The 13,263-nt window shown below is 41.3% G+C and overlaps 1 protein-coding gene across 2 annotated transcripts in view; it reads left to right on the forward strand.

The window, feature by feature from the left end:
* Positions 1-13,263, forward strand: part of KHDRBS3 (KH RNA binding domain containing, signal transduction associated 3) — a 121,255-nt gene that overhangs the window by 63,380 nt on the left and 44,612 nt on the right. For both annotated transcript variants that reach the window (XR_013840888.1, XM_079984462.1), the window contains exons 4-5: positions 5,105-5,251; positions 8,659-8,798. Coding sequence is in view for 1 of the 2 variants with exons in the window: in XM_079984462.1 (XP_079840588.1) it covers positions 5,105-5,251; positions 8,659-8,798 (287 nt within the window). In the remaining variant the exon portion in view is untranslated. The remainder of the gene's footprint in view (positions 1-5,104; positions 5,252-8,658; positions 8,799-13,263) is intronic.

Raw genomic sequence — 13,263 nt, forward strand, 5'->3', positions numbered from 1 at the left:
TCATTTGCTTCTCATGGAAGAGCTCCCCGTTGGATTGGTTGAAAATCCTGAGTAGACCAATGCTTGGAAAGTTCTCTCTTGTATCTATTACTGGTTTGCCACAATTATAGAACCGGATGTCTAAATCCCACTTCATTGGCTGGACATTTCAAATACAATGCTTTCCAGCTATTTTTATGCTTATCCTTCATATGAATAAGCCAAGTGTCTTTGCAAAAAAACAAACAAACAAAATCATTCTTTTTTCAATTTACTTGGCCTATGCACATTACCAAGACTTTATTATCTTTTTAATGTGCAGTTTTGTTTTGAATTCTGAGTGCTGCTTTCAGATAATATTGGGACATGCAGGATCGTTCACTAGACTTATCTTTTTCCACTGCTTTGTTTAGTCTTAAATTATTCAGGAGATCGGAGCTTGTACAGCTTCCCAAGGGAGATTATTAGAGTCTAACAGATCTCACCGTTAAGAAGGATTTTGTGATAGCTGCCTTAGATTTCTCAATTTTAAATTTCTTCTTGCTGGCCTTACCCCTTCTGCCTCTGGACGTCCTTAAATCACTCATAAGCAAAGAATTATCTTCATCTTTCAAAAGCTTACGTCATTATATGCAAGCAAGACAACCTGCTGCTAAAACTGTTGAATACAAATATTGAGCCTGAAGAATTTGCAACTTTATTCTATAAACAGGAGTGGGGAGCAGCAAAAAAAAAAAAGGGTAATATTGAGGGAGGCTTTCATTTATATATGTTTTGCTGTTCCTTTTATTACCAGCTTTGACAAGTTTCAGACAGCTAATTATGGCGTGTTAATTCCCCCTGCTCTGAATTTGCTAATCAACTAATCAGATTGCTTTGCTTTTCCATCCAATTTAGGCAGCCTGAATGCTCTAAATTTTACAACAAAAAGATTAGTGGCAATAAGCTGGTGCTGATTGTCATTTCTAAGTAACTCATAATTACGGCACACCGAGAGCAAGCACAAGAGCTTTTTAAAAGTCAGTCAGTCAAAACTTCTATTTGTGGACCTATTCAAAGTGAGAGATGCCAGCTCAAGAGTATTTTTAACACTTGCTAAATAGAATAAGGGATACTGTTATGATACCTTAACATGGCAAAGACAAACATGCCATTTCTTTGTAAGTTGGAGAGCCACAGCGCATAGTGAAATATGCTCTGCTTAGTATGTCTGGAGTTGTACATGGTTTTATGCACGGGGCTGCCAGCCTTGACCGCACTCTGAAACAGTGTTCAAGACCCGTTTCCCACTTCTCTCAGTTTTATTTCTTAAAATCTATATCCATTTTTGTTAGTGTTGAAAGGAAAAATCTACAGGCAGTATGTTACGCCGTTCCCAGTAAAGAAATAAACGCTATTGTTGCCTTACCTTGTTCTGACCCAGTGTTTCCCTAACTTTGGTCTCCAGCTGCTTTTGGACTACAGTTCCCATCATCCCTGACCACTGGTCTTGCTAGCTAGGGATGATGGGAGTTTTAGTCCAAAAACAGCTGGAGACCCAAGTTTGGGAAACACTGTTCTGACCAATGGGTGCAGCAAGATAAGACACTTGCTTGTAAAAAGATGGACCAGCCCATCTAACTGCAGCTATCTGATGGTGATTTCTAGGTCCACGGGAGCATTTCCCCCTGGTTCTGAGGTTGCTTATTTTGCTTTTCTTCCCTTCTTGCGTAAAAGTGTGGGACAGACAGGGACATAGGACCCTAACAGACTTAATCTTGCCGCCGCCACCCTTTCAGTTCTCCATGGTTCACCTTTTGCTTAACCAATATGGATTCTGAGGCACAGGGGCATCTACAAAGCATCTGTGCATCTCCGTTGCCAAGCAACAGAGGCAAGAAAGATGAAGCAAAGCGGAAGTAAGGTACTTGGCAAAATGGAAAGCGGAAGAAAAAAGTTGGAGCAGAATGAAAGCTGCTGGGTGGGGAGTCATCGGCAGCCCAGGAGAAAAATAGGAAGAAGACTTCCCCAGAGCTTCCAGCTCCTGTTTTTTTAAGCTCCGTTCCTTGTGGTTGAAGCAGAGGGCAGAACCTGGTGGATCAGCGAGTAGAGTCTGGCAGGTTAGCAGCAGAGCCAAGATACAACCTGACAGGTCATGGGTGAAGTGTGTTGCAATCTTGTCTTGGATGGTAAAGCCTGTATTTCATTCTAGTTGAACTGCCAGAAGAGTAAGACGCTTGGCTGGTTGGCAACTTTATTGGGCAGCAGGGCAGAAGAGAAATTTAACTTCCATTTCAGATTTCAAGAAAAACAGAATTGATATATATAAAGTATAGATTGGGTTGACTTATTTAAAACTTTCCCTTACTGTGCTAAATTCTGTACTTCTTTTCTAGGAAGCCTCCCTCAAAACAAAATATAGTCTTAATTTTATTGGTTCAACATGTGGTTGGCTACCATCTAACATTCTTCTAGAGGAGTGTGGTGAAGGGTTAATGGCTGACCGAGCACATTGACAGGCATGGATTTCTTTTCCAGGATACAATTTTTCCCTTAATTCTACACAGTGAGGGAGAGCCCATGTCTGATCACTTATTGGGGTTGGATGACTTTAATCTACTATTGTTTTTCAATGCCTTAGGGGTTTTGCACATATGACATGAAAGTGATGACCATACCTTGTATTTTGTTCCCAAATTCTAGTCTTCAGAGGCATACACTGAATTTCCATTTAACTATCATGTTTCATAACCATTGACAAGTATGTCCTCTGTGGATTCATCTAATCCTGCTTTAAAGTCATCATCCCTGACTATTTGCTATGCTGGCCAATAGTTTGAATTCAATAAATTGATTCTGCCCAAAATCTTACTCTCAATGCTTGGTACCATTCACTCTGGAATATAGCTATAATGGAGAAAATCACACATAATTCAAGATATGGACCAGGACTAGAACCTCCAGATACATTTTATGTGATTTGACATTCCTTTATACAGCAGAACCATCATTTTCAAGACCACCCTTGTCACAAGCCTGGCAAATCTAGAACTTTACTTGGTGATCTGATAAGGTTGATAGTATTTACTAGGACTTTGTTATTTTAACTCATTTCAGCTACTCATTCTATATGCCTATTTTATAGCTTTGTTTTTCATATTTATTTTTTTTCTGTTGCAATTGTTCTCTTTGTTTTATATACATTATAAAATGAAATGATAATAAACTTTACCCCCTCAAAAAAAACCCCCACCCTGATTCTGAGCTCAGAAATTTTCAAGGTTGAACATTTCCCCTTTACCCATGCAGTCCCATGTAGTTCTGCTCCTTCTTCCACTTTCCTTTTCGATTTTCACTGGTGGAGGGTTCCAAGTGTTTTAGGGAACTTCCTTGCTGTTTTCCTGTGTGCATCTGGGAAGTAGCGAGCCATTGCCTTTTGGTTTAGGCCAGCTCACTGGGAAGGCCAAGTCCTGTTAAGGGAAGGCTTTTGGGAAAGTTAAGCTCCTTTCCCTTGGGATATCCCTGAAGTGAGCTTGAAAAAAATGCATGTCTACCAATGTCCTCTGCTCTAGTCTCAATTAGTCATGTGGGCTGAAGTGGTGTAGCAGTTGCAGAATATTTCCCTGCTCTATGGGAATGGGTGGTCCTAAAGGATCACTGTGGGCGGCCAAGTTAGTTCATACCTATTGGTCTATTCCAGGGGTCAGCAAACTTTTTCAGCAGGGGGCCAGTCCACTGTCCCGCAGACCTTGTGAGGGGCCAGACTATATTTTGAAAAAAGATAATGAACGAATTCCTATGCCCCACAAATAACCCAGAGATGCCTTTTAAATAAAAGGACACATTCTACTCATTTAAAAGCAGCAGGCAGGGCTCACAAATAACCCAGAGATGCATTTTAAACAAAAGGACACATTCTACTCATGTAAAAACATGGTGATTCCCGGACCATCCGCGGGCCAGATTTAGAAGGCGATTGGGCCGCATCTGGCCCCCGGGCCTTAGTTTGCCTACCTATGGTCTAAACCAGCCTTTCTCAACCTGTGGGTCCCCAGATGTTGAACTAGAACTCCCATCACCCCTAGCTAGCAAGGCCAGAGCTCAAGGATGATGGGAGTTGTAGTCCAACAACATCTGGGGACCCGCAGGTTGAGAACAGCTGGTCTAAACCCTAATCCTTGGTTGCTTCTGGAGTGTATTGATTCCATTTGTTCTGCTTGTTTTGTTTTATGTGCCACCCCCTACCTTTCAGAGCTGGGATGGCTAATAAACTATATCCCTCCAGATGTAGGTGAACTACACCTTCCATCACCTCTGATTATTTGCCATGCTGGCTGGGACTGGTGGGAGTTGGAAGGCCGGCAGCATCTTGAGGGTCACTACTTATCCATCATTGATTTAGACTAGAGGAAGCCTTCATAAGGCAGCTTGCATTGATATGGGGGAAAACAAACAATACAGCTTTAGAAAAATCCAGTAACTCACATATGCACATAATTTAAGTCGGCTTTCGCTAAGTGGTATTGTGGATTACTGTGGTTCCTACTAGATGTACATATTTAGGGTAAGACAAGTATGTTTGGTTGCCTCAGTCATGCAGATGCATGCACTGTAAGGTATAATGTGTGACCGTGTATGGTGATAGACAGACTTCAAACAGTCAGCGCAGAACTGAATTAGAAGAGTCATATAACAATACGGTAGATAACTGTAGTGCTGAAATGCCTCTTGTGATAGTTGTTGTGTTAGGACCAAATGGAATTTCCACACTTGCTCGTCTGTGTGGACTTGTTAAGAACAAAAGAAACTGCCTTATACGAAGTCAGACCACTGGACCATATAGCTCAGTATAGTCTGTACTGACAAGAGGTCTCAAATGTTTTAGAAAATAGTTTTTCACATGTGCCTTTCCCTTTGTCTTGAATAAAACAGATCATTAACAGGCCCAGGAACAATCCTTTGATTAAACCATAAGGTGCCAATCCATACTGTAAATTTATTTCCAGCCTCGTTTCGGTTGTACATTTACAATAAATAAAAAATGAACTGTCTTGAAAATGGAAACCATTAATGAAAGGCTTGCTCTCTCTTTTTGCTTTCTTTCCCCCATATGATGAGTTTATATGTAACTTTTCTGTCTTCCCAGGAAGAAGAGTTGAGAAAGAGCGGAGAAGCAAAATACTTCCACCTAAACGATGACCTGCATGTGTTAATTGAAGTGTTTGCCCCACCCGCAGAAGCATATGCCAGAATGGGGCATGCGCTGGAAGAAATCAAGAAGTTCCTCATCCCCGTTAGTACATATTGGAACCTCTTTTATGTCAATATTTACTGCACATGAAGAATCACCTTAGCTTTCATGAATTTTTCCTCCCCCACCCACCCCGTAAAATTTCCTGGTTGGAATGTAAATTTCAATTTGAAGGACTCCCTTGGCCAAAACTTTGGTGAACATCTTGGACGTCGTATTTCCGCAAGACACTACTGGTAGAGACGTGATTTCCTTCCATTGTAATAGCATAACAATGTTTTCCCCACCAAACCCACAAAGCCCTAAGCTGTCACCAGGAAGAATTCAGGCATGTGTGTTGTGTACCATCTGCTCATGGCTAGAAACATATTAAAGCTGTTCTGCCATCATGGAAGACAAAGAGCAGAAGATCAGAATCAAAAGCATTCCTTGAAATTTCTGCATGTTTTACTGTTTTCTTTTCAGTAGACAATGTGCCTCATCCCATTGCAGTTTTGGGGGACTTAGCATCTACGTGTCACAGTGCTCCATCTATGTCCCTGTCTGTTCAGTGATGGAAAGTACTAGTGGGGGTTCTGTGGATTTTGGTTAATAATGTCTACCCACATTGGGTAGAATTTCCTGCTCATAAAAAGCTTGCACCAGGACTTTAGCATCAATGCATCAGCTTCCAGATAAGAAATTTATTTGCTACTTAGTAGTGTTTCCTGCCAGGCTTACAGTTTTGTTGGAGCTACCCACTTTGTTGAGAAAGGATTTATGTTTTACCAGACTTTGTCTTTCTGATTTTGAAATGATTGATAGGTTAACCAGTTTTTCATTAGGAAATTCCTGTAAGCTGCCTTGATTATGATGATGATATTTAATAATTTTATTATTTATACCCCGCCCATCTGGCTGGGTTTCCCCAGCCACTCTGGGCTGCTCTCAACAAAACACTAAAAACACATTAAAATGATGGTTTGGGAAAGCAGACTAGAACTTTTTTAAATGAACCTGAGCAAACCTGCTTCCAAACATGGACCAGTTGTAGCCCCAAGCCTCTACTGAAAGAAAATTCACAAAATTTTTGCTCATTGGGTATCTGTTATGTGGCATCCTTAAGAGCTTTGTTCCCCTTTAAAATTAATACTCCTAGGTACTATTGGGCAACAGTTATTAATAGCCAGCATGTGTGCATCAGTATAGTTTGGCAAGCAATAGCTGTGCTTCAGTACTTGCTGTTGTATTAATGCAATTATTGTGTTGTTGTGGTTTGTGTTTATGATATATGAGTGTCTACTTCAAGTCATTTTAACACTTGGTGAAAATTGCTAAGAGCTTACGATGGGGTTGGCACAGTTATAATCCCTCCCCCAGCACATTCAGTGAATACAGTATTGAAGGTGTGAAAATGTTTTTGTTTTATTAAAAATTATTATTAGACTAGGGAACGCTGATGAAGTTGTTCATAGGAGATTTGTGTTAGGTCACAAACCCATCACCAGAATTTCTGGTAATTATCTCTGTTGAGCCTTCAGCTGCAGTTCAGATAATCCATTTGGTAGCAAATAAAGAGGAGGTTCGCACAGACCTGCGTTTGCTCATTTTTTATTTAAAAATGCACAGTAAACAATGTGTATGCAGCCATACATAGGAAACTAGGGAGATTATTTTAGATCTCTGCATTGCCTTCTCTCTCAGCTTCACCCAATAGTCTTTGAAGACATTTGTTTTAAGAAGACGGGAGAAAAATCCAGTCTGTTCCAGTTGTTTGGTTAATGAACTGTTTAAAACCCCAAATTCTGCCAGGATTACTAGCATTTTGAATAAATCTCTTCAGTGGGAAAGGAAACCCACACAGAGCAAGGTTTGGAGTAAGATGAAAGGAGCTATATTGGACTCTGTCATCCCTGTTACTCCTTCACACAGTGCTATCTAACTCAGTTATAGAATCCCCTGGAATAGAAATTGAACTCTGAAGTGCTAACATTAGCTCGCTTATCTTTTTGTGTGTGTCCTGGGCAGGGAAGAGTGTGTCTTCTTTGAACATGGAGGAGTGCTCATTGCTTTGAAGTCCTCCATGCGGTTGAGAGGAATCCTGTGAACTATGAAATAACTTTGTTTTGGATTTTGTAATACTCTTTGAAAAGGGAACTCTGTGGAGAGTAGGGAAGTTTACTGCCAGAATCTTATTTATGACTTAGAGCTCCCGGCTGGGAATCTTTTGAATATTGGGTATTTTTAAGTCAAACCACTCTCAAACTGACAGTTCAGAGGAATATGAGTTAGGAATTCAGAAAGGTTATCCATCTAGAAATAGTTATAGTTATAGTGATGATAATAATAGTAGTAGTAGCAATAATAATAATAATAATAATAATAATAATAATAATATTTAACCTTATGCTAAACATGACTACTACCATATTATATCTTCTTTTGGGTAGATTTGTGCTACAGTTTGGGACTTCTTTTAACTTGGTCTGCATATGTGCATGTTTAATTTGTAAATCCGTTGATGCATAGACATTATGTCAAACCCATAGATTCATGAGGGTTCCAGATTCTGTTGACATAACTGTGCTTTTCCTCATACAAGGGTATTTTTTCTTGGGGGGTGTTTGTGTGTAGGGGTATTGGAATTAATGATTCCATCAATAGCAATTGATGATGACAAGTAATTGGAAAATCAATCCATTGGTAGAAGCAGTAAAAGAGTAAAGGGGACCCCTGACCATTAGGTCCAGTCGTGGCCGACTCAGGGGTTGCGGCGCTCATCTCACTTTACTGGCCAAGGGAGCCAACGTACAGCTTCCAGGTCATGTGGCCAGCATGACTAAGCCACTTCTGGTGAACCAGAGCAGCACACAGAAACATCGTTTACCTTCCCACCGTAGCGGTTATCTACTTGCACTTTGACGTGCATTCAAACTGCTAGGTTGGCAGGAGCAGGGACCGAGCAACGGGAGCTCACCCTGTCGCGGGGATTCGAACCGCCAACCTTCTGATCGGCAAGTCCTAGGCTCTGTGGTTTAACCACTTCTGCAAAAAAGGAGAAATCTATCTCTCTCACGCCTAGCCTGTGAATTCTCAAAGGCATATGGAAAATACAATGTTGTGTTGGATAGACTTTGATTTTATTCATCAATACATTTCTTATGTTCCTGACACTTGCCTCAGCTCCCTGACCAAGATTCAAGAGAATATAGTGTGTCTCAGTCTTGGCATCAGTTTAATAAGGCCAGAGATAAAATAATTTAAGTGACTTCTTGCATCCTACCAGGAATGTATTTCAAACTTTCCCATTAAATCAGCTCAGTAAAAGTAAGTCTGTGCCAATCCTGTGCCCCTGTCTTTAAGACTGTGTAAGGAAAATTTGTAGCAGGAACAAATCTAAAATGTCTTAGGAATGTGGTATAAGTATCTGCAGACATGACTGAATACCATATTTTTTCTTTCCTGTCTAGGACTACAATGATGAAATCAGACAGGCACAATTACAGGAATTAACTTATTTGAATGGTGGCTCAGAAAATGCAGACGTTCCAGTAGTTCGTGGAAAGCCTCCTTTGCGGGCACGGGGAGTGCCAACTCCAGCATTGGCAAGGTAGCGGGTTGCACTTTTTTGCTTCTGCAGAAATGTTTAAGCAGCTCCATTTTTCAAGTCTCCTCATGCCACTCACTCAAGCCACACTTCCAGGCATATTTATATTCTTGCAGATGGGGAACTGTGGCTGTGTGACCCTGTCTTTAATTCATTGCCACTTGGTGAGTTTGGGGTAGATGCAGGCTTGAACCCAGCTAAACCCATAAGTCACCAGTTTTTGTATTTGTTTAAAGAAACAATAAAAAATTGTCTTTAAAAAAGACTCAGCGGTAACCAACATGGGGTTCTTCCAAAATTTGCATCATACAGAAACTCTTGGAAGACACAAGGTTGCCTGCCCCTACCCTACACGTTTAGCCACACATGTGAAACCTTTATCTGTGGGACTCTACAGCCTCTCTGTGTGGCTTTTGCAGAAAGAAACCAGGTTTGCTGGTTTATATATACTAGAAAAAAGCATGGAATGAATGGGGTCATACCTTCCCTACAAAGTGTTTTCCTCTCTACCAGCACTTTGCATATGTTAATTTTGGGAGGAAGTGCCAGCTGTGGGGGTGGAGGGGGAAAACGGACAGTTCTCACAATGGAGGAATGTAAGAAGTAGAGTCTTATAAAGATCTGTATTGGGACCTGTGCTCTTCCTGTTCGTAAATGATTTAGAGCTGAGTTTCCCAAACTTGGGTCTCCAGCAGTTTTTGGACTACAGTTCCCATCATCCCTGGCCACTGGTCCAGCAAGCAAGGGATGATGGGAGTTGCAGTCCAAAAACAGCATGCTGTTTTTTTTGTAGCATCAATTAAGTGTTTTATATTTGTTGTTAGCAGCCCTCAGCCTGGTTTGCTGAACTGGGAAGGGCAGGGTATAAATAAAATAATGTTATTATTTATTTTATTATTATAGAAGGGGTCTGGGCTGGACTCTCTGAAGGAGATTTGGGATTTGTGGTGGAAATATCAAGCCAGGTTGCAACAGTTGTAAGAAATGCAAACGTCGTGCTAGGAGTCATGAGGAAAGGGGTTGTAATGGAAACTGCCAGTGTCACAATGCCTGTATACAAATCTATGGGGCAACTATACTTGGAATCTTGGGTTTCTCCAGTTCTTGTTGCTGCATTCCAAAAAGGGATACTGCAGAGCTGGTAAAACATGCAGAAAGGGCAGCCGGAATAACTGGAACAGTATCTTTTACAACAAAAGGTTGCAACTATGTTTGGGGCTCTCTAGTTTAAGGGAAAGGACACAATACGGGTGTACGGTATTATGCAGGGTGTTCAGAAAATGGAAGTAGAGAAGCCCCCCAGTGATACTTGGAACAACTTCAGATGGCACACAGATAAACGGTGAAATCCGCTCTCATAAAATATAGCTATGGTCGCCAACTTAGATCCCTTTCAAGCAGGATTGGACAAATTCATTGGGGATCAGGGGATTAGTGGCTACTGGTCCTGATTCTTTATGCTGCCTTCAGGATCAGAGGCATCGTGCTCCTGAATACTGTATTGTTTGCTGGAGCAGCAGTGAGAACATGCTCTCGTTCTGCTTGTGTTCCTGTTGACTCCATAGGAAAGGGACATCTGGTTTGACCACGTAGGAAAGAGAGTGCTTGACTTAGGCCTTTCATCTGACCCATTTTTATGCCCATCCATGGACTGTAATCCCGTGTGAATTAGGGATGCCTAGACCCATTGATTTCCGTGAGTTTAAACATGCTTATTTGAAAGTGGCAAATTGACACAGCACACGATGCCAAAAAAGGCTGCCCAAAGTAACATTCTGTATAGGCAGATTCTTTAAATCAACTCCTTCACAAGCTGAAAAAGCAGGCCGGCTTTTTTCGGTCTGACTTCTCCTCCTGGTGTACTGTCAGCATCTTGTCATGCTCTGTGACTGCCCTAGTTTACCATTCAGTATGGCCCATCTGGTGTGGACGTCACTCGTTGGAACATGAGGTTTTAGCTGAAACAATCCCATTTCCAATCTTAGCTTTGCCACAAACTTTTTAAAATGTCCTTAAGAAACTCAGTGTCTCTTTCCATCTGTGACATGAGCGATAATGTTAACCTACTGATGTAGGTTGCTGCCCAACTCCCATGGGATTCTGAGTCCCCTAAGTCCATGATCGGCCAGAGAAAAATGGATGGAGACTGGAAAGCAAGAAAGATGTTTATTTTTCTGTTGCAACAGAGTTCCCTCCCCTACTTCCAAGGAGGTAGAGACCCTGAACAAAAGTGTGCAGGAACTTTTAAAGACTTTGGACATTGCCCAACCCCCTTAGCCAAATACCACCCCAAAGTCATTATGCAAACATCATAGGAGGTGCTCCACAGCAGAAATCCTGTCTGCCAGGATACTCTGATAACGGTCGTTGATGGCATTACAGTGGTGCCCCGCAAGACGAATGCCTCCCAAGACGGAAAACTTGCTAGACGAAAGAGTTTTCAGTTTTGGAGGTGCTTCGCAAAATGAATTTCCTATGGGCTTGCTTCGCAAGACGAAAATATCTTGTGAGTTCCTGCGGGTTCTCCCCCTTTCCCCCCTTTTTCTAAGCCGCTTATCCGATAAGCCGCTAAAAGCCACTAAACCGCTAATAGCGCTAATCCGCTAATCCGTCAATGGGCTTGCTTCGCAAGACGAAAAAACCGCTAGACGAAGAGAATCGCGGAACGGATTCTTTTCGTCTTGCGAGGCACCACTGTACTTGGGCAGCCAGGCCATTGTTTTGTGATGGTTAATACTTTAGTTCCTGAATGCAGGTCACAGGCTCACCCTATCCATACACAAATACGCCTTTAAGACAGGATTTGTAATGGAAAAGACAATGGGAAGGTTTTCTCCATTTGCCTCCCATTCTGCAGAGGAATATTTGAGGTCATTGGGTGAGTCAAAATGGCTTCAGGATTGCTCTCCTGTAATATTTCAGACACATGGTTTACATATTTAGATATGTGTGCGTTTATGAATATTTATTCTATATCTGACCTTACAATTCTTATAACACCTACCATACAAGGTTGCTCTAAAGATTATTCTTATTTATATAAATGCACTATATCTTGCATTGAAGGCATTTAGACCTTCTTCATTAAATGAATGTCAGGGTTGTCAAAATTGTTGATGCTGGACTAGACCAGATGATTCTTTGCCTTATGTAGCAGGCGTTTTTTTTTTTTGCACATGTGCTTCTGCAAGAGGAAGAAATTCTGAAATTCAATATACGCAGACATGTGTGTATGTGCATGTGTGTGTTCAAAATGCCTTACTGGAGAAGGAAAACCAATTTTATTTTAACACCATCTCTGTTTAAATTGCTAATCAGAAATGGCTCTCTGAAACAAAAGATTGCAGCTTTCCCTGATGCATTTCATCATGCAAAACACACGTCAGTCAGCATGCATGCAGCTCCTGGCTTTGGAACTTCTTATGCTGAACTCTCTCCCTTTTCTTACCCCCCACCCCCACCCCCACCCCAGCTTCCCAGCAAGAACCGAGAAACAGACTATGGCCTCACTGTTTATGCAGAGGTTTGCATGATGAAATAAAGTGGGAAGGGCTGCAATTGGGCATTTGAGATTAGAAGCGTTGTCAACACCTGTTGAGAATGCAGGGATCTCTCTGCACTGTGTGTCTGTTTATATCTGCTCCTCGTCTCCGAGATACTCCTCTGCTAACTTGTTTAGAACTCTTGGCAGATGTAATGCTTCTCTCCTAATGATGGCTACGTAATCGGGAGCACCATGAAGCCTCTCCCCGCCGTCTTCACACAGCATGTTCTGCCCATCTTTCAGTTTCACACTTATTGTTGATTAGCATTACATCACACAAGCAGTTTCTATCTATCTATATCTATATTAGTTTTTTTGACATATCATTTCCAACAGTCATACAACATAACTTCTTATACAATATTTTGACTTCTGTCAACACCTCTGATGATTTTCCGTTCTTATCACTTATTCTGCATTTGTTAAGTTCTCTATTACTCTTAATTATCATTAATAATTCTCATCATAGTCTTTCTTGTAATATTTCAAATAGTCATCCTTACAAAACTTCTTGCAATCCTACTAGCGTCATCTGTTCATTACTATTACTTTTCAAATAGTTCATATATTTACTCCAGTCTTCTAAGAATCTCTGGTCCCGCAGGTTTCGAATCCTTCCGGTTGATTTATCTAATTCTGCATAGTGCATCAATTTCATCCTCCATTCTTCTTTTGTCGGTAGTTCTTCTTGCTACCATGATCACACAAGCAGTTTCACTAACCGTAGTCGGTGTCAAGTCACGATTTGCAACCATATTCATAACCTTGTGCAGCAGCAACACACGCATTAGCTGCCGCTGTAAGAAGACAGGAACCGTTCTGCTGGGTTTGATCAAATGCCCATCTAGTCTTAACATCCTTGTCTATCAGATGCCTATGAAAAAGCCCTCAGTGGTAGAGCATCTGAAAGTCTCTGGTCCTATC

This window comes from Podarcis cretensis, assembly GCF_951804945.1.
Source record: "Podarcis cretensis genome assembly, chromosome: 7".
Lineage (NCBI taxonomy): Eukaryota > Metazoa > Chordata > Lepidosauria > Squamata > Lacertidae > Podarcis > Podarcis cretensis.